The sequence below is a fragment of the Argiope bruennichi genome, chromosome X1 (assembly GCF_947563725.1).
Source record: "Argiope bruennichi chromosome X1, qqArgBrue1.1, whole genome shotgun sequence".
NCBI lineage: Eukaryota > Metazoa > Arthropoda > Arachnida > Araneae > Araneidae > Argiope > Argiope bruennichi.
In genome coordinates, this window is record NC_079162.1 from 59,983,662 (window position 1) to 60,008,460 (window position 24,799).

A 24,799-nucleotide genomic window follows, 5' to 3' on the forward strand; every position below is an offset into this window, starting at 1 on the left:
GAATGACTTAGAAATTCTATTATTCATTGAATTTTCCAATTAAAAAAAACTTTAAAGTTAAGCATCAAACAGTACAGACTGATTAAGCTGGCAACCCACGCAATGAGTGTTACAGTTACGAGTACCTGGATACATGTACAAAGCGCTATCTATTGTTAAAGTTTTGAACTATTTACTTCCATTTTTTGTATATTCAAGTTATTCTGACCAGTGATTCTTTATTGACAGTTGAACAAAATTGTAATCATGCTAAAGTTTATAAAGGTAAAATTAAAATCTGAAAGTTTTGTGAGAACTGAATCTTGCTACTTTGCCAATAATGAACTGAAGCCGTCAGACAAATGCAAATTCGTACACAGTTTCGAAAGTGTTAAATAAATACATAACTGATGTTGCATATTTGTTAAAATAAATATTAACAAATACGCAACATCAACCTTATTTCTTTTATCTAGTATTGTTCAAGGATATATATCATTTTATCAAAATTTATTTTGCAATTTATAAAATACAAAATAAAAAACATTTAAGAACAAAAAATATTCCATGAGAACCAAAATTCCTACCTACCAGAATTGGTAGAATCTAACATAATTGAAAAATTGATACAAATCATTTCTTGATTGAATAAGCGATCAATTTTAAAACAAGGGGTAGTGTGTCCTAGCTGAAAATTTCTCGTACTCTCCAGTGTTAGTATATTATTAGCCACATGCATTGGCGAAAAATAATTACGAAAGAACCTATTAGCATGCGATTAATCGCTGGGATGCTTCTAATACATAAGCACAAGAAACCGAATGTGGACGCCTTTTCCCCCGACCAATTAAAATCAAAGATCGACATAGAACTAAAATTGTAGTCACAAAATCATATACTAAATTTCATTTATTTAAGTTAAATTTTAAGTTTTTGAATTATCATATTTACATGCTTGTGAAAGTACATATGGTCGGTCACCTTCTCGCCATTTTTTTTTTTTTTTTTTTTTTTTTTTCCAAATTTGATACATACATACACTTTACATGTCAAATCTCTGTACTAAATTTTATTCATCTAGCTCTCTTCGTTTTGTAATTATTTATTCGTAAATATTACGAATTCCAGAAGCTGATACATATTCATTATGTATATAGATGCTATGACATATGCGTTTTAGAACATCAGATTACTGAAACATAAAAAATTTGTATTGAGAAATTTAGCTCGAGTTGGTTCCCAGATAGCAAAATAGACTTATCCTATGATTTCCAACACTCAAAAGAGCAACTGAAATCTTTCAAGATCGGAAAAATAACAGTTACTTTTATTTTTCCCAATAATTGCTTTTTATGATACTTACTCTTATTGCAAATGCAACGATCTAATTCCTTAATTTTGCTCCTGGTAATGGCATTCAGGGCACTCGCTCTAGTTATGAAACTGATTATAATTTAATAAATTTTAGAATTATGGGCATGCAGGTTGGCTTTTTGTGTGTGTGTGTGTAATTATTTTGTTATAGGAAAAGGGGAAAATGTTATAATTGACATAACTAAAAATTAATGGGATGAATATTTTATTACAAGAATCCTATTTTGGTCATTTCTGCAACTCACGATGCTTACTTATTACCAACAGAAAAAAATCAAAGCATATTTCAATCTTCTTGGGATGAAATATTTTATATTTCATAATAGATATTTTTGAAGCTATCTTATTTAATGATGTATTTTGATAAGAAAAAAATTGCTCACATTTTCCTGGCGGTGTCCAAGGGGGTTTTGTTTTCACAGGACTGAAAGTACTATGCTTGACAGAAATCTTGCTCTCAAGCCACATGTGATACACAATTAAGGCTTCTCGATCTCTTGTGAGTTTTTTCTCTTCTTCTTCTTTCCTTTTCTGCATAACCCAAGATCTTTTTTTCTTCTCCATTTTTATGAGATGTGATTTATGTTGTTTCCTTCAATCACAAAATAAATTCATTAACAACTATTGATATCAAATAAGCACACTTAAGTTTTAGACACTTTTCTAAAAAGTTTAAAATCAAATTTTGCACATTTGCAGTAAATTTAAATGCAATTTTAATTCCTTATTTTATATATATGTTACGGCCAGTTCGCGAACTGGCCAAAGTCCGAAATACTTGCAATTAATGTTGTATTTTCTACTTTGGCTGGCCATTTCGCGAAGTGGCCGGGCATCCTTGGCCAAAGCCCGATGTGATAATCTATACTTATAAATAAAACTGAATGTATGTTTGTGCGCGCGAGCTTGTGTGTGTGTGTGTTGGCGCTCTACAGTCCAAACCGTTTGACAAACAGTTATCAAAGTTGGCATATATATATCTTGGAGTTCGAAAATGTGCACCCTGGAGCGATTTTTTGAAATTTTTAATTAGAATTTTAATTAAAAATTAAGCGTAATTTCGGCGTTTTATCGCTATAACCAGAAAATATTACAGCACAAAATCGATTTTTGCATCAAATTAAAGCTTTTTTTAATTAAAGCTTAAAATTTAATTTATAAATTATGCTTAGATTAAATTATGTTAAAATTTAATCTGCATGAGCACGTCAAATTAAAAAAAAATATCTTTTATCAACGTGTTGCCATCACATTGATAGAAGTTTAAATTAAAAAATAAATCAACTATTATTGCAAATTTAATAAACAAAATTGTAATTTTCTGCAAGTGTCTGTATAAAATGAAAAAAAAAAAAAAATGAAATAAGATATTTTCTGAAAAGTAAAAGGAGGAAAAGTTTTCTATGAGCTTTGACAATACCTATATTATTAATTCAATAAAACAATTTAATTTAAGGCAAACATAGTTTAATATACTTAGGATAATCATTCTAATCAGCTACCATCAGCTAATTTGGGGCATACATTTGCTAATAAAATGGTCTAAATTAACTAAATAATTATATTTAATATAACTTTAGTCAATAAATGCTCCGATGAATCAGGAATTTTAAATTTTTACATAGGTCCTCTATCCTTTGAATCATATTTAACAAAATATTCTTGAGACACCAATATTTTTAATAAAAATTGTTGAACTCCAACCAACTAAATCAATTACTAAAACTGACTGATTAATGAAATTTCAATATCACACTTCTATAAATAAAAACTGGCGATTTTAGACCACTTCACCGACTGTCTCAATGAAGATACGCTAATCCTCTGCAGGGTTTCTAGACAGTGATTGGCCTGTGATTATAAAAATGATGCATAAAAACTTCATAAATCGGTCAGATTTCACTGCTGAACGACTCTGATTTCAGTTTTCATATTTAAAAAAAAGACATGGTTAGCTTTAATATAAAAAGCTTTTATATTGATTGCAGTTTAACATTTCCACTTTAGTTTAAAGTAGAAATTTTATGGATACTGACAGAACATTAGGGAAAGTAGTACAATGAAACAGAACTGTTTAAGGCCTACATAAAAGTACGACTGAATCATATAACTACCAAAATATGAAGGTCAAAAATATTTTGCAGAAAAAGCTACTAAGAGAGCAATTTACATTAATTGAAAATTTTAGCGATCATTAATACTGGTGAACCGGCTGGTCGCCAAAGGCGACTAGTGGTAAATAAATATAATGACATTCATGTATAAAATATAAATAAGGACATGTTGTAGGAGAAATTCGACAGATGGCGCCAACAAAGAAATGTCTTTAACTGATATTAATAGCAAAACTATATGTCCTTCATATTTGTTTTAATTAGCCCTTATTTTTGTTATTTGCCTTTGCAAAACATTTCATATTTTTTGAAGCGATATTTCGGGAGACAATGTGATCTGGGATCTTTAATATTAGGTCCATGGAGCAGAAAAAGACTAAGGATCACCCTAAAGGTAATTGAAAACTGAATACTCAATTTGCCTTTGTATTCATACATGATACGCAACGCCTTTGCTCAAGATATAATTATTTCATTTTGAAGGGCGCAAATCTAATCTTCACGCTATCACGTTGTTAAAGTATACACGTTCACTGAATAATTTCTATTATGGCTTTAATATGAGAACAGAATAACACGAGATCATATTTTTATATATTACAAGCTTATTTTTAACTCAGACGTGTCACTTATATTTGAACTCGTTTCTGAAACAGTTGCACTTAAAAAAAAAAAAAACAGTACACAGAAGTACTCATTTTTAAATACTTCATTTTTAACAGGGTGTAAAACAATGTGCTCTTGATTCCTTTCTTTCTACTTTGGCCGATCGTCCCCAGCCATTTCGCGAATTGGCCGGCCAAAGCCCGAAATCAAGAAAAGATCGGACATTGGCCGGTAAGTTTACAGAAACGTTGGCCAGATCGCGAATTGGCCGGCCAATTCGCGATCTGGCCGATTTCGGGCTTTGGCCGTAACATATACACTATTATATTTTATTATACCGTACTGCATAAATCCTAACTTTTAATTAATGTGCAACGTTTTTAACACATTACAGCATTTTTAATTCATATTTGTGAAGGATTTCTTATTGGAAATAATTATGAATTAATAAAATATAGATAACCTCTTCCTCTAAAAGTTGGCCATAACTTAGTTACAAAAAAATATACTATCATATTATTTCATTTAGCATCTTTATAATGACAGAAAGCTAAACTTAAAAAAAGAATTTAAACTTCATCAAGATCCGTTTTAAAAGCAACAGTCACTACCAAAAATTAGTAATCAACAGAATAAGTCAGACACTGTTTTTAAATTCCTAAGAACTTAAATAATGCATGTCAACAATCTCTTTACTAAAACATAATTTTGCTATGTTCTTCATACATAAATATTTATCAGTGACACTTATTACATTCATTCATATACAAACTCATCTCAATATTCATTCTAGAAGAAGTACAAATAATGCTTTTCCATGTTTTTATTCAATAACTGTGCAATTGATCTCATCAATAAATTTTTAAGCTTAAAGAAGTTGCAAAAAATAATACAATCTCTATTATCTGCCTGATTTATATTATACATATGAATTCTAAAATTCAAGCATGATGAATTAAGAGTTGAAACATACATTTAAATTATATAAATTTTTAAAAAATGCCCTTAGTGATGAAATAGCTGTTTTTCTATAGTCCCCACTAAGAAAGATGTTTCTAACAAATATATTTTGTTGTTATTGCTGAGTGAACAAAACAAGTCTTATAAATTTGTAATAATAATACAGTTCTGTAATTATAAAAACTCAAATTTCAGATTATATACATATTTTTATAATCTTTATTCACATCACTTTTCAGCTGTCTTTCTAATCATTATAGAAATCAATGGTGTATAAAACTAAAACTAATCACTTAAATAACTCAATATTTTATAATTTTTCTATATGTTAGTTGAAATGAATTTTTTTTAACGAAATTAAACTTTTTTCAAACGAAAAATTCTGAAGTTTTCTTAATACACACACAAAATTAAAGAGATATTTTTTCACTATATATTCACACTTATGTATAAAAGTACTAAAGCTTTCATTAGAATTAATATAATTTATCTATGTAGTAGATCCCCATAGATTATTATTGCCAAATATAGATAACCATAGATAACACAGTACTTTTATGCAACACATGGATTGAGAGTTAGAGAAATTCTCAGAGCACAAAGCTTATAAGAGCAAATCAAATCCAATACAAAACTCAGGAAATTCTCAGGAGCACATAACGCAGCAAAAGCTTTTAAGAGCAGAAGATATTTCTTTCAAAACTAAGGAAATCTTCACACAATATATGGAATGGGAAAGTATCATAATACACCAATACATTTTTTTAAAAAGTAAAACTGTCTCATTAGATCAACATACTTCCAATTATAGTAATAAAGAAGAAAAAAAGAAAAAAACTTAACAAGAGCTCAGAGCCACATACGATCTTTCAGCTAAAGGCAACCAATATAGTTTTTTTAAATACAAAGCACAATGAAGAAGACATTGCAGTGTTTAATCAGTGCAGTAATCAGTTCGACGTATATACACGTCAAACCAAATCTTAATTTTAGCGCGGTCGATGTGTAATTTTTTACTTAATAAAAATAAAATCTTATTTACCTTGTGATTTTTTTCAAAATTTATTATGCATCCATTTGTATTGCTTTCGACATGTTTATGTGTCATTGCTTGATTTTAAGAAGGGTACTTGAGGGACTTAAAAATATAAATTGCTCAATTAAATGATTAAGTTCAGAAGATAAATATATCAAAAAAGAAAACATCCTTGCTTAATGTCACTTAGTAGTTTTGGAAAATAAAACGATATTTAATGACATAGTAATATGACATACTTTTTTGGCAAAAACTACTTTAATAAAAAATATTACTTTTAATTCATGGAAATATATTTCAAATTAATTTAATATCTACTACAAAGGCTGGTTCCTTATTTATTATACATTCATTTCAAATTAATTTAAAAGTCTGCTTCTTTATTTATCTGATAACCAGCCTTTGTCCTTTCATACTATTACTTTGTTTTGCATGCCGCGGGGGCCTGGTGGTAAGGTCTCGGCTTGTGAGCCGTAGGGTTTCAGGTTCGAGACCCGATTCCACCGAAGAACCGTTGTGTAAGGGGGTCTGTTGCATGTTAAATCCGTCATGCCAAACGTCCTCCCGCTGGTGTGGAGAGGTGGGTGCCAGCTCAGGTGTCGTCCTCGTCATCTGACCGCGGTTCAAAATTACGAGGTCCGTCCCAAAATAGCCCTAGTGTTGCTTCACAACGGGACGTTAATATAACTAAACTAAACTTGTTTTGCATGTCACGGATTCTTAAAACGTAGCCTTTTTTAGGACAGTTAAGTTACACAAGGATCATCTGCTTAAAATTCTTCAAAAGTTGTTACATATTAGTAAAAGCTGATATTCCAAAATAAGAAGTTTCTTTATTCCATCTTGGCAACTATTTTATACTGAAAACGTTTGCCAAGCTAAAAATATATTCTTTAGTTTGAGTGGTGCATAAAAAAATGAGATATTACGATTAGATTAATTCTTCAAAAACAAATCTTACAAATGTAGAATAATTTTAAGAAAATTTACAGAGAATATATAATTAAAAAACTGAAATTTTAAAACTTCAAAACAAACTTAATCCATAACTACAGAAAAAGTTTAAATATACATGCATTTTCAAAATAACTTTCATTTCAAAGATTTCCCGCAGCCTAATATTAACTCAAAATTTTATTGCAGAATATATTTTAATTACATAATTTAATTCTTCATCAAGAAAAGGCATTCTGAAAAAATTATTTTCCTGTAAAAATAAATCGTGACTAATTCAAATTTTCATTACATTTACATAAAAGATTTTAAATTTCATTATATAATTTAGCATATACACTTTTCTAGCTTTGACATACCAAGCATTAAAAGCAGCTTCAGCCTCCATCTTTTTTTCTTTTTTTTCCATTAATGATTCTACAACCTGCTCTTGCTCTTTATCAAGCTTTTCGGCCATCTTTTGCTTCAACGTTTCGTCTTTCTTCTTTTTCCAAGCCTTAAATGCCTTTTAAAAAAGAGCCCATCATTTATTCAACAAAATTGAACTAGCACAGGTTATTTAAAAATATGTATATATACTTTTATTTTAAAAGGATGGAAATCTTTTCTAGTATTTATACCAATCAATATGTAAGATGGAACTCATTTAGTATTTTGCGAAGCAATGATTATAAGGATGTTTTCTTATTATCAATATTTTCTCAAACAATTATCAATGTTGTTATATTTATTAACAATAGTAATAACTGATTATCATATCAATTAATTAATAATTGTCTAAAATATCCATAAATAATTCCGTTGCAAATCTAGCTCTCTTTATAACTTTTATTATAGATGTTAGATTGTCTCTACTATATTCAACTGGATTTTCTAGACTAACATTCCATTTTGAAATTACACTCTGTTTTAAAGTCTGTTTTGGAGCAGAATTCATAATCTGAATGATAACACATGATCCAACACTTCATCCTTCAGACTACTTTGCAAAATTGATGTCAGAATGTTTGACACACAGCAGTAGATTTAACATGTACCACAAGTATTGGTCTCAATATAACTTGAATTACACCCTATTTAATCAATTTTTATTAATAATTATTTAATAAAAATTACTTTATTTTTAACTGAATGATGGTTGTAGATAACTTTTTACCGTTCTTTTAAAAAGTTATGCCACTGTCATGCAAGCAAGAGTGTGAGAAATTGTACAAGATAAAAGAATAAATGTGGAACATAGCATTCATAATTTTAATCACTTATATTTTGAAGATTTTTTTTTTAATATTCATACAGCTAATATTTTTTTTACATATTCAACAGCCAATATTGCAATTCAATTCAACACCAGAAATATCGCATAATACTATCTTGCTTTCCCTTAGGAGAAAAAACATTTTCTCCAAGTGTATGAATACCATTTAAAAAAAGAAAGAGCATTTTTATAATATAATGGCTTCTGGTTTATCCAAAATAGGATCTAATAAATATACATCGTGAATCAAAATTCAACTTATAAACTATTATGGAAAGTAGAAAACACAAAACATGGAAAAAAAGGTGCCCCAAATCAGGGTGAAGATATTGTCCAACTGCACTATTGCACAATCGCTAGACACTGGCAACGTGTTTTTTGCATATGAAGTATATGACTAGAACAGACATAAACAGATAGAACATACATAATGCTTGTCATTTGCTCAGAAAGGAATATTCTTTCTGTGTTTGTTCACCATTCAAAAAAGTATCAGCTCATTTAGACAATGCTACATGTTATTGTTTGAACAGAATATTTAGGACTTGATGGATTGCACATGGTAGACCTGTCTCATGATAACGCAACTGCTCAGTTTATCTGCCCTGGAGTTCTTCAGTAAGTAACCTTCAAATCCATGTCTATGAGATAGACATAATTTCTACAATCGACTTCATTGAAAGAATTTTCATTCGTGACTGAAAATGTTTACAAAAGATCAGGAATTTTTAAACGGTTTTGCCAATCAATGCAATGCTGCTCTGAAGCACACATATCTATAATGGTAAAAACGATGAACAGCTACTAAGAAATCGGATACATGCACCACCCACTCTCCAAATGTAAGGCATTGTCTAATACGGCTTTCCTTTAAAAAAGTAATAAAGCAAATTTCCTTATAATTCTATTAACATGCACATATTAAATTCAATATATAGGATGAGGTATTTGAAGTTCAACTTAAAATCACTGGTCAGAATAACCTGCATATATGCAACTCCTATTTCGCTCACTGCGATAGCAAATAAAAATTTCTTTACGTCACTACCAAATGGTCTTTGACTCTCAAACCTCCTTAACGCTCTAGAAATCTAAAGTGAATTTTCATTCACCTGCTTTTTTAATCTCTTCATCCCATTACAGCTACTTTTTTTTAATTCATCCACGCACCATTACCACCTCATTCGGTTCTATAACCAAATCAAATGTGATAAAAGCATTTTTTTTTCTCAAGTCTTCTCCTCTCAGGTTAAACAAAAATCCCCATAGTAAATAGAAGTGCACAAGCATTGGCACTCAAGAATCTATCTAATTTCAGTCAGTCATTATCTAATAGAGTTTCCACTCATTACTGGCTTCATATTTTCTGCAGTTTCGCATATCCTTTAGCAGTTCCTTCATCAGTCATTCCTATAATAATTCATATTTATTTTTATGTTTTTTAACGCCTCTAACAGGTTGTAAGCTGAATTTTTCAAACTATCCTATATATTAAGAATGGATTGTGAAATTTTAATGAGCTGGAAGTAACAAACTATTATTCGTCTCATTCTTAATTTTATTAGGAAATAAATTGAAATAGGGCTACAGAAATTTTTCGAAACAACTTTAATTGAAAAATAAATTGAACATAGCATATATAATACAAGAAAACTTTACTGTTTTAACACTATTAAGGGGGGGGGAGAAGTAGCTTTAAAAATTAGATACGTACCATTTCAATTTCTTCCTTTGAATTCTTTGTGTTTTCCCGGTGCATATTGGGAAAATTTTGACTGAAGTTTGATTTATCTCTTTTTGCTTTTTTCTGAGCTTCAATTTTGGATTTTTTCCATGTGGAGTAAGCACTATTTGTAGTAGTTTGTCTGTTAGATACCTACAAATAATAGCGAAGGAATCGCTAATTGACATTTCTCAAAATAAAGAATTTTGCATAAGAAATAAATAAAAAATTTGTTTTAAACATGCAAACATAAAACAATTATATTCAAAGAAAAATTATATACTGTAAGCAATTCAAAAACAAACAACATATGTTCTCCTGCTCTGATTCAATTAATTATACTTGAGAATTCTAAACGCTCTGAAATTGTAAACAACACATAAATAACAGTTGCTAAGATTGAATTTCTTTGTCCATCAGATTGGGTGCACAGTCAATCCAGATTATAAAAGACTGCGTAGTAAAGGAATCGCCAGTCTGCATTTCACTTTATTAAGCTTTATTACAAATATTTTCTAAAGAACAATTGATGATTAATATCATATTTATGGAACCCAATTGAAATAAAATGCCATCATGAGTATAAATCACCAATATCAGCATTTTTCTCGTTTCCTTTTAGATAAAAGCTAAAAAATGTCTCTTGAGCAATTTGAAGTTATATCTCTCAATTATACCGCATTCTCAATTCCTTACAGCCCATTTACTGTTTCAAAAAACGGTCATACGGCAAGGAGCTCAATATATTATGGAATTAATTATTCAATCCATAAGGCAATAGTAAGAGAGAAAAAACTAACAGAATGAATAGCAAAATAAAAACTGCCTTTCTTCTTACTCTTGATATGCTACCCCATCGCTATGAATTTATTATAGTTTCATCTTTTTCATTTTTTATTTCTATTTTTAATAAAAATTTAAACTTTTATTATTTGGTAATATATTGAATTCAAATGTGTGGATGGAATTACAATATTTTATAAATCCAAAGATGCATTTATATTTCTAAAATGCAACTCAGAGTGGGAAATATTAGACATTAAATTTTAGAAATACAGAGAAAAAATACTAAACTTTAATTCACTATTTTTCTTTAGGAACTTTAAAACTTCATCCTCTAGTCCGAACAACTTACTTCAAAAAGATATCTATATTATTAATTGCAATACAGTAAAATAGTACTTAAAATTCAATGCTTCCTAAACAAAAAGACAGTAAGTCTAGCATACCAAACCAGCAACAAAGCATCTTAAAAGATGGATCTTCACCTCTTACAAATTCAGCACACTATTGACTGGGATTTTAAATATCCTATTTCATTTTATGGTAATTCATTAGAGAGTGTTAATTTACACTAGTGAGCAAAACTCAAAAAATAAAAGTTTTTCATCCTACAGATATAAAATTGTAGAAGAGGCTATTAGCGATAATTAAAAGAAAAAATCAACTTAGCACAAAGGTGATGTATTTATAAATATCAGGTACATAACTTTACAGGTGACGAGAGGGCACGCGCAGTGGAAGCCGACTTGAAGAGGAAAGTTGCATTCCCAGACATTCGGTGCACTTAAGTTCAAAATGGCTACAAGATACCTTCAGGACACAGGAAGAATAATCGAAAACTGGGAAAGGGTCGTAATTTAAGAGTGTTTCTGAAGAATTTCGAATAAACAAAGCTGCTGTTTCAAGTGCTTGTAAAGTTTTCTAAAGTGCAAGTACAGCAGTAAAGTTCGTGGTAGACGGTCGGGAGAAACGGCAACAAAAGACAGATAATTGCCGTGGTGGCGAAAAGTAATCGAAACCAGACAGGTTGCAACACTGGTCAGAAACTGCATATGGCAACTAGACAATAGATGCTTCCGTTTATTGCAACCAAACGACTGCAGAAAAGTAACTTATTCGCCCGGCGGCAGAACGCAGTACATCATGGACATTAGACCATCGACGGTACCGTTTAGAAAAGTGTAATAAATACAAGAACTGGACATTTCTTCAATGGGATCATATCCTCTCTACCGATGAGAATCGTTTTTAATTTCACATTTGATATGGAGAAAAGTACTAACACGTTTTCATCCCAATAACATTAGGGGAAAATGTCGTTGAAGCGGCCCTGTTATGCTTTGTGTGGTGAGGCATAATGATGAATGGAAGAACGGAGATCCACATTTTCAACAGAGGTTCAGTGACTGGAGACCTTTATTGCTATGAAGTTATCCTCCTCCACATACGTCTGTTCCAAAGTGCCATAGATCTAAACTTTGTATTTACGGACGATAATGCACGACTATAGATCTCTTACTGCTCAAAAACTTCTAGAAATTAGAGATATCGTCGCATGGACTGAGCAGCGTTCTTCCCTGAATTAAATTTCACTGAAAATGCTTGGAAGCTTTTGGGACAATCGTATGCACCAGAAACCAACAGGAAAATGACACAGATACTCACTGAAAAATGGGCACTTATACTCAAGAATTGACTAATAATATTGTTTTGAGTATGAACAGATGATGTCACGATCATTGCCGTTAGAGAAGGCCAAGTCTCTTATTAAAGGATAAGTTACTCAAATTATTCTTTAGTTGCTTGCTTGTTTATTCTCTTTCTCGTCCAGACAAAATGTTGTATTGCAGCCATTTTGTCAATAAAACCTTTTTCTCCTTTGTCCTATAAGCTTTTTTTTTTTTCGAAATAAACATTTTTTTTAAAAAAATTTTTAATTAACCTTTTAATAATACATTGAGCCTCTGAAGAATAAATTTCATTACTTCCAGTTTACTTTTTACAGAATTACAAGAAAATCAGAACGGTTGCTTAAATTTTTCACCCTGTTGCGATTGGGATGAGTGAGGATAGAGCCTGGGACCTTGTGATTTGAAGTCCAGTAACTAAACCATTATACCAAAACAATTGCTCGGGTAGAAGAGCTGTTAACTGGCTTATATGCACTACAACCCTATTGTGTAAATGAAAATGTTCATTTCCTTGGAGAACAAATATAGGAGTTATAAACACGCATAAAAGAGCCTTGATTTCTTTTTCTTACTAACTTCAGCTTAGAACACAATTATATTTGATGATTCAAAACTAGAAACACTGGATTTGTATAGCAGACAAATACACAATCTTGCATATATCATGCATTTTATGAAAAAAAAAAAAAAACTTTGAAAATAATTCGAAAACGCTATGGATATTCTAAAAATATAATCAAACCATAAAATACAAGAGAACTTTGTAAAAATTATCAATGATTTCAAGATTCTTTTGTTGATATATAATGAAGTTGGCTCATTCAACAGTAAAATTAATAATTTCAGTTCGACACATAAAAATAATAATACAACGGCTACAATATTTGTAGAAAGAGACTAAAAGTAATAATCGCTTTTTTCCCTTTTACAAAAGGGAGGAGATTATTAAAACAAAACATAAAATGCATTCATGTTTTGAGAAAGTGTACTCATTAGGAAGAAATTTAAAATTGTTTCGAGAACACCTTTAAAATTAATTTGGCCAAATGTATATACAAGGGTTGCCCAAAGAAATGGAAAAGCCTTGCTGGAAATAGTGACTTTCATTTGTGATAGTATAGGACTAAATTAAATACGTAACTACCAGTTTTTGTATTATGTTGTTGCTTATAATCTCAAAGGTGTGTGCGAATGTATTGTACATCATTGTCTGCTTAATTTCGTTTCGAGTGAAGCTAAAATGAGAGACTTGTCAGAGATCCAAAAAGAGCAGATATTGGGAGCCCGTGTGATTGGTGCATTGGTAACCACAGCTGTTGGGGGAATCAATAAGCACCGCGTCGAAAGTCATGACAGCATACAACGAACATGGAAAAGCAACATTTTCTAGAACGAACAGTGGAAGAAAAACGAAACTCACTGCGAGAGATATCAGGACATTAAGAGTGCCATATACAGAGAAAGAAACCCGATGGCGATGAAAGTGCCTCCTAGTGACGGGGGGTATAAAGCGTTGACCAAATTATTGAAGGAAGAGGCTTAAAAGGTTTGATTGACAAGCCGAATAACACCCAACAAGAAAAGAATTAATAGTACCCTGGAGATATTGCTGTAAGGGAGAGTGACATTCAGGACATACGACCAGCCGAATTACCCATAATAAAACTTTCCCTTACTCTTTGAAGAAGTCTTTCGAAAAAACCGACACTGCTTTTAGTTCGAACACACGAGAGGGGTGGGGTGAGGTTAATGAGCCATCCATACTTGTTTAGAAAAGATACTCTTTCAGTTAGATATTTTAGATTTTCCCTGCTTGCGCAGAAAATCGTACTGAGCGCAGCGTAAATATTAGAAGGACACTTAGAACATACAACTGATTAATTATTGAAGCACTTCGATTTTTGAACATTTAATTACTCTTCATAATTCTGTTAATTAATATTAGAGAATCTTGTAATTTAGAAGGAGTAAGAGAATAATTCAGTATTTATAGTTTTTCGTTTGACACAACTTTAATTTTTAACAATAATTATTCTTATTAATTTTTCAATCCAGGAGGATCGGGCAAGGTCTATGTGCCTATGAAATTGTAAAACCTCGGATTCATCTCCAAAGAATGGGTTCAATCCTTTCTCTCAATAGTTTTAGCGAATAACAGCTAATTTTAATAAAATGTCCCTGATTTTTTTGGAATTTTATAAGTAAATTATTTATTTAAAAATACTCAATAGGTTTAATTGAGAAAGAAGCCGAACAAAATTAAGTTGAATTTTTCAACTCTTGCTACGTATTTGATATGTGTAAAATGACCTGGTGTTTATGTGTCGCTGGGACGTTCCTAATTTCTGCCTGATTTTCCCAGAAAAGAGAATATCCTAAATTGTAATTACATGACTCATTTGTAACAAATTAAAAAGAAAAAATAAATATAATTAATTTGAAAATAATGTTAGGACGAATTCTATTCCTCTGCTTTTCTAAACGTGGAATATAGCCAACTTAATATGATAATGTGCATAAATTGGAAGAAAAAATAATGAATTAAATTGTAAATGCATATATTAAATTAAATGTCTCCTGATTTTTCAAATTTTTAAACCATTAATTGAGTGATTATTTCTCAATTTATTTTGTTTTAATTATTTATTGGATTTTGCCAGTGGCACCATTTATCTACTTAGCTAGGATTCAGTATTTCTGAAATATTTCAGATTGAAAATTCATCTAAGATATAAAAAGTAGTCAGAAAAAAAAATTTAATAAATCTAATTTTTGAAGAATTTTTTTTTTTTCAATATTTCACAATATGTAAAATATGGTCACCTATATTTAACAAAGAAAAGAGTAAACTGACTGCAAACCTTTATAAAATATATTGTTATATATATATATAGAGAGAGAGAGACATTAATATATATATATATATATATATATATATATATATATAATGATATTTTAAACTCTTAATTTAATCCAAATTAATTTCCAAAACTTTACCTTAATTTAGCCCTTCCTAACTTCATTCTAAAATATTCTCTTATTTCGTGATCCAATTCCACTTTCAGTTTAATTAATCCCTTTGCAAAAATAATGCGCCATCAAGAACTACGTTTCACATGAGAGTGATACTTCGGTACCCTTGAACAGGTGTCAAAGGTCATTCCCTCGGCGCGTGGCCGGAAATCCTATGTTATATAAGGCAAGTCGTCGTCTTTTCGTCCCTTTTTCCCCTTTTCTTCTCCTGTGTGTGCCGCGTTGCGTTTTCTTGTATATAATGCCTGCCACTCGGAATAGAATAAAACGAAATTAAAAATACCAGGTCTCTTCACTGTTTCGAACCTGCATTCTACTTCAATCAAAATATGTTACATATTATTTAGTCGATAGATATTAAAAAGCATTATTTCTTTGTCATATAAGAAAAAGGTTTTATGAAAGCAGTGACCAACTTAGTTTTAGTTAATTTTTATAATCCAGATTTATGGTTGCTAAAATTTACTTAGCTTGTTCTTGATCGCTTACTCACAAGAGTATATTTAACTTCAAATTCTATTAGACATGCAACATTTACTACTGTTCAAAAAACCTTATACCGTTCCGCGTTTTCTGCAATGCATCTCTTTAATTTTCCGTAATCTCAACTAAAATGGGATTTTGAAAAACGAAAGTGTTTAAACTTCAACTAATACAAAACATTTCTCATACAGTATTGTTTATGCGCTTTACAGATAATATTCTTATCTAATATTAATTAATTTCACTAACATTGCTCCTTATACATTCAATAATTTATTACATTAAAGAGTAACAAGATTTAAAAATGAATACACTTTATAGAAATTACAACGCTGTAACTTTCAAAAATATTACAGCAGAAAATTGATTTTTGCATCAAGATAAAGCTCAAAAAATTATCTTTTTAATGACACCAAATTAAGTTTCGATTTTTAACGAGTTATTAAAGAAATATCTTAACCATATTTTCCACAATATATTTCGCACAAAATAAAAATAAAATTTAATCTGCACGAGCACTTTAATGGGAAAAAATTAGCGTTTATCAACGTATTGCCATCACATTGACAGAAGTTCAAATTAAAAAATGAATCAACTATTATTGCAAATTAAATATATAAGAGTGTAAATTTCAGCAAATGTCTGTATGAAGCGAAAAAAATTTGAAATATATTTTCTAAAAAGTAAATGGAGGAAAAGATTCCTATGATCTTTTACAATATATATATTATTAAGTATAATATAATATATATAAGTAATACAATGTATAATATATAAGCAATACAATGAACAGAACTGTCTAAGGCTTGCATAATAGTACGACTGAATTATATAACTATCAAAATCTGAAGTTTAAAAATATTTTGCAGAAAAAGCTATTAAGAGACCAAGTTACATAAAATATTTAATTGGAAATTTTAGAGATCATTTATACTGGCGAACCGGCTGGTCGCCAAAGGCGGCTAGTTTCTTAATAAAGATATTACTTAATCAACTATTGTAATATACATACACACACACACATTTTTTTCCTTTTATGAGTACAGATAATAACGATTTTGAAGAAAACTTATTCAGAAACATGAGAATATTCAAATATTAGTAAATAAAAGAGGATATAGATTATCTTATATCTTACTCCTCTTTAAATGAATTTAATCCCGCTAATTATTTTTTCTGATGAAAACAATCTTACTTTCCTATTAATAATAGAAATAATAATTATTAATTGCAAGATATATGAATAGGATAAATGTATGTACAAGATCTCATAAATGCAAGATCAAATAAATAAAATTTTTACAAAAAAAAAATACCGATTTCTGAATTATATATATATATATAAACAGTTATAAAAATATCCAGAGGAAAAAAAAGCTACGGAAACATTCTTATTGTGTTTTCTCATTTCTCTCTCTCTCTCTCTCTCTCTCCTTTAGGCCTCTACAATCGCAGAAGGATCCCGAATTTTTATAGATCTAGAATAGCTGTTCTGGTAATAAATAGTCAAAATAAAAGAATCTCATTTTTTTTTTTTTTTTTTTTTTTTTTTTGCCAAAATATTGGATTACGAAATATTTTTTTCTATTTTCTTCTTCTTCTCCATCCACTTTGAAAATAAACAAAACCTTTTTTGTGTTATATGCAGCTGGCCCTGCACTTGAAAATAATATTTGTGATTTTTATTTATGGTTGTTTTTCCATCTTTATTTAATTTACAAAATGGAAATTTTTTAGCTTTGATTGCCTCACCTGGAGTAATATATTTACAGGAAACAGTGCATTTTACTTTTACAATTCCATCATCACCAATTAGCCCTTCTGGAGATGCAGCTAAATATGCAAAATTTGGATTTACGAATAAACAGCATTTTACAAAAGTTTACTAAATTTGTTTCTACGGGTGTGGTAGTATTCGCTAAAACAAATGTGGATTGTGAAGGCGCGGATGACCACAGCTGCGATGGTAAACAAAATAAATAAAATAAAACAAACAACCGAAAGCCAGAAAGAAAATAATGCTGAGGGGAAGATTTTAAGATGTAGTGAAGACCAGATAATGAAAGCCACAATCAATCAGAGGGTAAAGGGAGGGTTTATAGTGTATTCCTCCGCGAATGGGAGGAGTTAAAGGAGCATTGGGGGGGGGGGGGTAGTGCAAATTATTTTTCCAATTATAGGCCTGAAATATTGCTTTTACACATTTTTAAAAAAAATTTAAATATGCATTGGAAAGAAGATACCAAAACGGATGTTTCTCATTTGCTGTTTTCATTTTATTTATGATGGAATTTTTTCTAAAATGGTTTAAATAGTAAAGTTGAAATTTTGTGAACTTTTAATAAATATTAAAAAACACTTTGAGATGTCCGAGAAAAAAATTCCTTTGGTAGTTTGATTACTTCCCTGTATTTTTATTCCTTCTACCGATTGCAGTTGACTTTATAAAAAAGAAACCGCAATAGCAAACGAAAAAAGACCGCAATATTTTCTCCATGGGATAAAATTACGTTTGAAAATTGTAAGTGGCGTGTATACGGCACCCTTAAGGAGGATTGTGACCTAGAAGGAAGAACACAGCAGCAAAATAGAATACTGAGCTGAATTAACATCTACAGAGCCCATTATAGAAGGAAATTACATAAATAAAATATTTGGCTGCGATTGCAAAACTCCTTGTGGCAGATGTAAATCGGGAATTGCGAGTACAATCGTGCAAGGACCATAAAACCAGGACTGCAAATTAATGGAAACATGTCTTGTTTTCCGATGAATCTAATTTCTCCCTATTCCCCATCACGGAAAGGGTTTATGTGTGGAGAACCCAAGCTGAAGTCTAAAACTCAGGATGACTCCTTCCTACAATTAAGCATGGTGGAGGTTCAGTAATGGTTTGGGGCCTCATCCCGTAGATTGGAGTAGTTATTCTTGTCACCTTACATAGACAGGTCACTATTTTTGCCGACCAACTGCATTCTACCGCACAGACATTGTTTCCATCGGGAGATGATAATTCCCCAATTCACCGTAGTCGAACTGCTCAATTATGGTTTCGGGAACATGAGGACTCAGTTACAAACCTTCCGTAGCCTGCTCAATCACCGAACTTGAAGATCATATAGCCCCTGTTGTCTGTTTTGGTTGAAAGGGCAAGATCCCGTTATCTTCCACTTCAGTCTGTCCTAGAGTTAGAGCAGTTTCTGCATGAGGAATGGTACAATATCACACTTAATATCATACAGAACTTGTACATGTCCATTTCAAAGAGGATTCAAGGGTTTTAACTACCAACGGTGCTCAAGCACCATATTAGGTGCAAAACTCTTCTTTTTGTATGGGTTTTCCATTATTTTGAACAACCTGGTAAGCTAGGCCAAAAATCTTTGACACATTGCAAAATTTAATAAATAATCAAAAATTTATGATGCCAAAGTGCAGTTTTTACTAAATTGCATTACACAGCTTAGAATTTTTCCATAAAGAAATAGTTAAAAAATCAGAAATTTAATTTCAATATATGCCTGCACTGTAAAATGATATACAAATAAAAAAACACTACGAGAATTATACAAAGATAATGACCGCACATTGCATTACAGAAGTTTTGCCACAAACAAAACACATTACATACGTTGCAAAATACAAAATTACATTACGTGACAAACACAAGTCAATAATGATACCCTTCGTAGCTCGATCTACACCTAAACGATAGTTAAGTTTAATCCATATATTTTTAATATCGACTGTGGAATATTTTAAATTATCTGCATGATTTTTGCACCTTTAATTCTTCTGTTCTGATCATCTTCCATGTTTGAGGAGTAAATCTTGTCTTTGGCATATCGTCACAAAATGAAGTCAAAGGGAATAAATCTCGAGAATGAGGTAACCATAGTATCGGACAACCTTGCCCAATCCATAGGCTAAGGCTGGGCAATGACAAACTCCATCATCGCGATATATTACCCCAACATAAATCGATATTTCTCGATATATCGTGATATCATTACTTATTTACTGCTATCATAAATTATAAATAGCATCTTTTAACATACATGCTATTATAAAAATATACTTTTATCATACTTGTTAATCAGGACGACTGGAAATAAAAGAAAGTTTTGTTTTATATAATAAAAATATTCGTGTTTTTTTCGTTAAAAATAATTAGAAAATAATTGTTTTAAATCCTCTTCAATAAAGGGTTTCAACGTTAAAACAATATTTGCATTTCACAATTTATAATATTCCGTTTTTTCAATAACAGAATAACTTTTAAAATTTTACCTTTTTTACTGCTGATTTGGAAAACTAAAACTAAGTCTAATGTCTTTAATAATTAATTCTGTACATGAATTACATAAATTTCTATTCTTATTTTGAAACTATTATTGGAAGATTTAATTTAAATCTGCACTAGAATTTTAGCAATAAGTAGATTAAATAATTAAAATTAAAGAGGCTTTCATAAAATTTACTATTTCAAAAATCAAAGAGATGAAAAATAGTAATAATGAGTAAAATATGATAAAATAACAAATGTTATGGAGTGAGAGTTTATTTACAGAAGAATGATGCAATACATTAAAAACTTTAAAAAAGTCTTCCAATTTTCGTTCAATTACGAAACAATATGGCTAAAAAAAATAAAGAAAAATACGCCATTATATATTATCATTAATATAAACTCAATGAAACAAAAAAAAAAAAACAAAAAAAACCAACATTCAAATAAAACGCTAGGTTTCTAAATATTAAAATTCTATCTAATTATTTATCTATTATTTCCAATTTATACTATCAACATTTTGCCATATTATGAAATTTAAAATGAAATAAGAAATTGAAAGTTAAAATAAAACATGAAAATTTAAAATGAAGGTGGAAAATGAAATAAAAAAAATATTATATAAAAATAGTTAATGATTGAAAAATTACCACTAAGATAATCTTTATCTAAAAAAAATAATAATAATAATTCCACAAAAAATTTCTTAATATAAAAAATCATAAATTAAATACAGGATTTTTTAAATCAATTCAAAATACTGTATATATATATATATATATATATATATATATATATATATATATATATATATATATATATATATATATATATATATATATATATATATATATATATATAAACGTAAATAAAAAAAGGGGGAAAAAAGAAAATATTTTTTAACTGCATGAAAATTTTTAAAAAATGAACACAAATTCCAATCATATAAACTGAAATAAATCGAAGTAATCAATAATTATCCGTTAAGAATAATATTATCTTAAATACGAAACAAAGCAACTTAATAAAAAATATATAATATGAAATTGGAAAAAAGCATTTTTTTAAAGGTATAAAAAAATTATACATTTTTAGATTTAAGCAGAAAAAGCATGCGGATTAAAAAAAAAAAAAAAAAAAAACTTATATTTTCTTGATATACAAAACAATGCCTTGAAATCCAGTCGTAAAACATTGATGACGTACATATGATTCGTACGTTGCGGATATGATTGAATCTCAATTACCGTGAAAATTTGATAACTATCGGAAGTTCGTCAAGTCAGATCAGCACAGAGCAAATGATTACGTTCGATAAGCATCAAAATTTGCTTAGCAATGAAATAAAGATGAACTGTTCCACAATTAAAAATAATCTGCAACTTAAATACAAAATAAAATATTTCAATAAAAATATATAATGAAATTGAAAAACAGAATTTGTTAAAAGTACAAAACTAGAAAATTATACATTTTTAAAAATATAAAAGCGTATACTACAGAAATGCACGCAGATTAACTTTTAAGAAAATACCAACATACTTTCTACTGACGTACAAAACAATGTTTTGAAATGCAGTCGTAAAATGTTGCCATGACTGATTCTCGATAGTCATAAGAATTTGATTATTATCGAAAACTAGAATTTAATGAATATTCGATAAGTTCCGGAATTCGATTTGTATCGGAAGTATCGAAAATTCGATAAGTTTACGTATCGGAAGTTCGATCAAGACCAACCGATCACTTTAATTAGTTTTGAAAGGAGTTAAATTTTTAAGAGCAATTAATCGTCTGAGCTTTAGGATAGGTTGGTTTATTTTCCGTTGTAAATTCCTGTACCCTTCAAGGTGGAGAGGGAGTTATTTCCTTTCACAAAAAGGGCATTTACATAAAGTTTCAGTTCACATGTTTTGTTACCATTTATGCAAAACAAACCATGTTAGAATAACTGCATAACATATGTTATGTGTGTAGAAATGACTTTACGGCTGACGATTAAGCTCTTGCTGATACTAAACTTCCTTAAGTGTATTACTGTAGAAAGATCTATAAGACTTAAAAGGCTATTGTATTTTCTACTCCAGATCGTATATGATCGCATGTAGCTTCACACATATACTAAATTTTTAATTCTAATGTGCTACTGAAATTTTTTTAATTTTGTGCTGCTGTTATATATATATATATATATATTGAAATTTGAAAGTTATCAGTAGTACTAATTTTTAACAAAGCTTTTTTTTTTCCCCTTCTTCTTTCTTTTCTCTTCATCACTCGTCAAATCTCGGCAATATTTAGTTGTTAACAGTGCATTATCTTACAATAAGATATAATATTTGTATTCTTGATTAAAAGTTGTATTTTAATTTGAAGTTTATTCAATAAGGATATTTATATATTAGTTTCCGCGTGCTTGGTGGCTGACGCGCGTTAAATCTGTCGTAGTCACAAAGTCCTCCATGTCGAGAGTAATACTACTGGGGGTACTGGATCAGGGGTGATCGTTCTCTGATTCAGGTCTAAATTACGATCTGTGGTTGAGTGAATGAAATGCGTGAATGAAGTCCACCCCGTAAAAAGGGTTGTGCGTGTGTGTGGCTAAGTCGTTCTCTTGGCCCTAAATGGCGCTACTATAGAAACAAGAGGCGCTCCCTTAAGGCTTAAATCGAGAGAAGAATTGCCAAGACAAGCGGGTCCAAGAATTGCCATGGACAAGCCCGCTTGTCCATGGCAAGTGCCATAAGAAACAACAACAACAATATATTAGTTTGTTTCCTCCGCCCCCTTGGCTGGCTAGAGCAATGACACAAGTATAAAAAATATTCCAATTTTGACAGCAAAAGTGTTTTTAAAAAATTTATTATTGTAAGGTAAAACTTTTCGGAGTTTTAAAAATTTTTTTAAAAATAAGCTTTCCGTTTAAATTAAATTTTATAGCAAATTTAGTTTTGTGCTTCGCATTGTATATACATAAGAAAATTTTTGAAGTGCATTAAAAAAACTTAGACTTGAAAAGTTGAATTTCGTAGCCAATTTAGTTTTGTGCTTTAAAATATATATACATAAGTAAATATTTGAAGTGCATTAAGAAACCTTGACTTAAAAAAATTCGTATACAAAAAATTAAACCAAAAAAAAAAATGCTTTGAAAATGATGGCAATGTTCGAATGAAAACTTAATTAAGCATATCTGCTCGGAATTTCAAATTTAAATAAGAGTATTTTTTTAATGACAATAATAAATAATATCTTGCTTAACATCTTAATTGGACTGAAATACCTGAATTATTCAATTAATATTGTTAAAAATTAAATAATCTTTGGTATCTGTTAGCAAACACATACGTTTGGAGTTCAGTTACTTGTATGATTTTTAAACTTAATTAATAAAGGTATAAAAAATTATTGCAAAACTGGTTTATCATTATTTCTGGAAGATATTTTGGATGTTTAAAATAAATGAAACATAAAAAATTGCTTGAATTGTAAATGTATCTCAAAGTAAAATATGCACAATACTTTTATTATAATTAAATAAAAATACTGTTGCTGGTATTTTTCAGTTTACGAAAAAGAAAACATTTATTACAAAATTTATTACAAATATTTGCTTTAAGCATTTCATATTACAAAATGACATGCTTAAAGCAAATATTTTTATACATTAAAATATGACAGTATTTATACAAATATTAACAAAAACTATGTACAAAGATGAAATAAATGAAGAACTACAAAAATAAACACTCACCTAAAACGAAAATTAATTGTTGGTATCGATTTGATTCATCATGAACTATGACTCACGGTCAAGATACAGATAAATCGATATTTTTCAAAAGCTTATATCAAAAATTCGATTTTTCAAAAATATCGAATTTTTTCATTAAATTGAAAATCAGCTCAGCCCTACCATGGGGCGAGAATTCTGCATTTTTATAGTTTTGCATAGTTTTACCCTAGTGTGATGGAGTCCCATCTTGCTCCTAAAACAACCGACATTGGAGTCATTATACTTACAACGTCGGATCGAAAGGTAACCTTATTATACTAAAACTGTATCTTTAGTGCCATCTATATGCAAATAACTGAACCATTGTTTATGGCAAAAAATGCTTTATATGCATATTATAATCCAATTTAGTGAAAACTGCACAATGATATCACATTTTTTTATTATTATTTATTAAATTTTGAAATATGTGAAAACCTTCTGACCCACTCTGTACGCCTTAAACAAAAACAGAAATGCATAAGCTACCACTTTAAACTAAAAGAATATTCCTTTTTGTAGTAAATTCATGAAAGTCGTATTCAAATAAGGAATGTGAATGCAAAAAAAGTTTCGAAATGAAAATTGACATGAGAATTTCAAATTTAACTGACATATCTTTTTTTTTTTTTTTTTTGAAAATCAAATTTCTATAATATCACTCAAAAATAAAACAAAAAAAATTTTTGATCTAATTATAAAAAGAATACCAGTTTTAATTAAAACGAAATGCATTAAAAGT

The 24,799-nt window shown here is 29.7% G+C and overlaps 1 protein-coding gene across 3 annotated transcripts in view; it reads right to left on the reverse strand.

Annotated features, from left to right (window-relative positions):
- The window catches only part of LOC129959133 (microtubule-associated protein 9-like), a 36,675-nt gene that overhangs the window by 716 nt on the left and 11,160 nt on the right, over positions 1 to 24,799 (reverse strand). For all 3 annotated transcript variants that reach the window (XM_056071957.1, XM_056071956.1, XM_056071958.1), the window contains exons 6-8: positions 9,993 to 10,154; positions 7,383 to 7,528; positions 1,737 to 1,945 (exon numbers count right to left, since the gene is read on the reverse strand). In XM_056071957.1, coding sequence (XP_055927932.1) covers positions 1,737 to 1,945; positions 7,383 to 7,528; positions 9,993 to 10,154 — 517 coding nt within the window. The remainder of the gene's footprint in view (positions 1 to 1,736; positions 1,946 to 7,382; positions 7,529 to 9,992; positions 10,155 to 24,799) is intronic.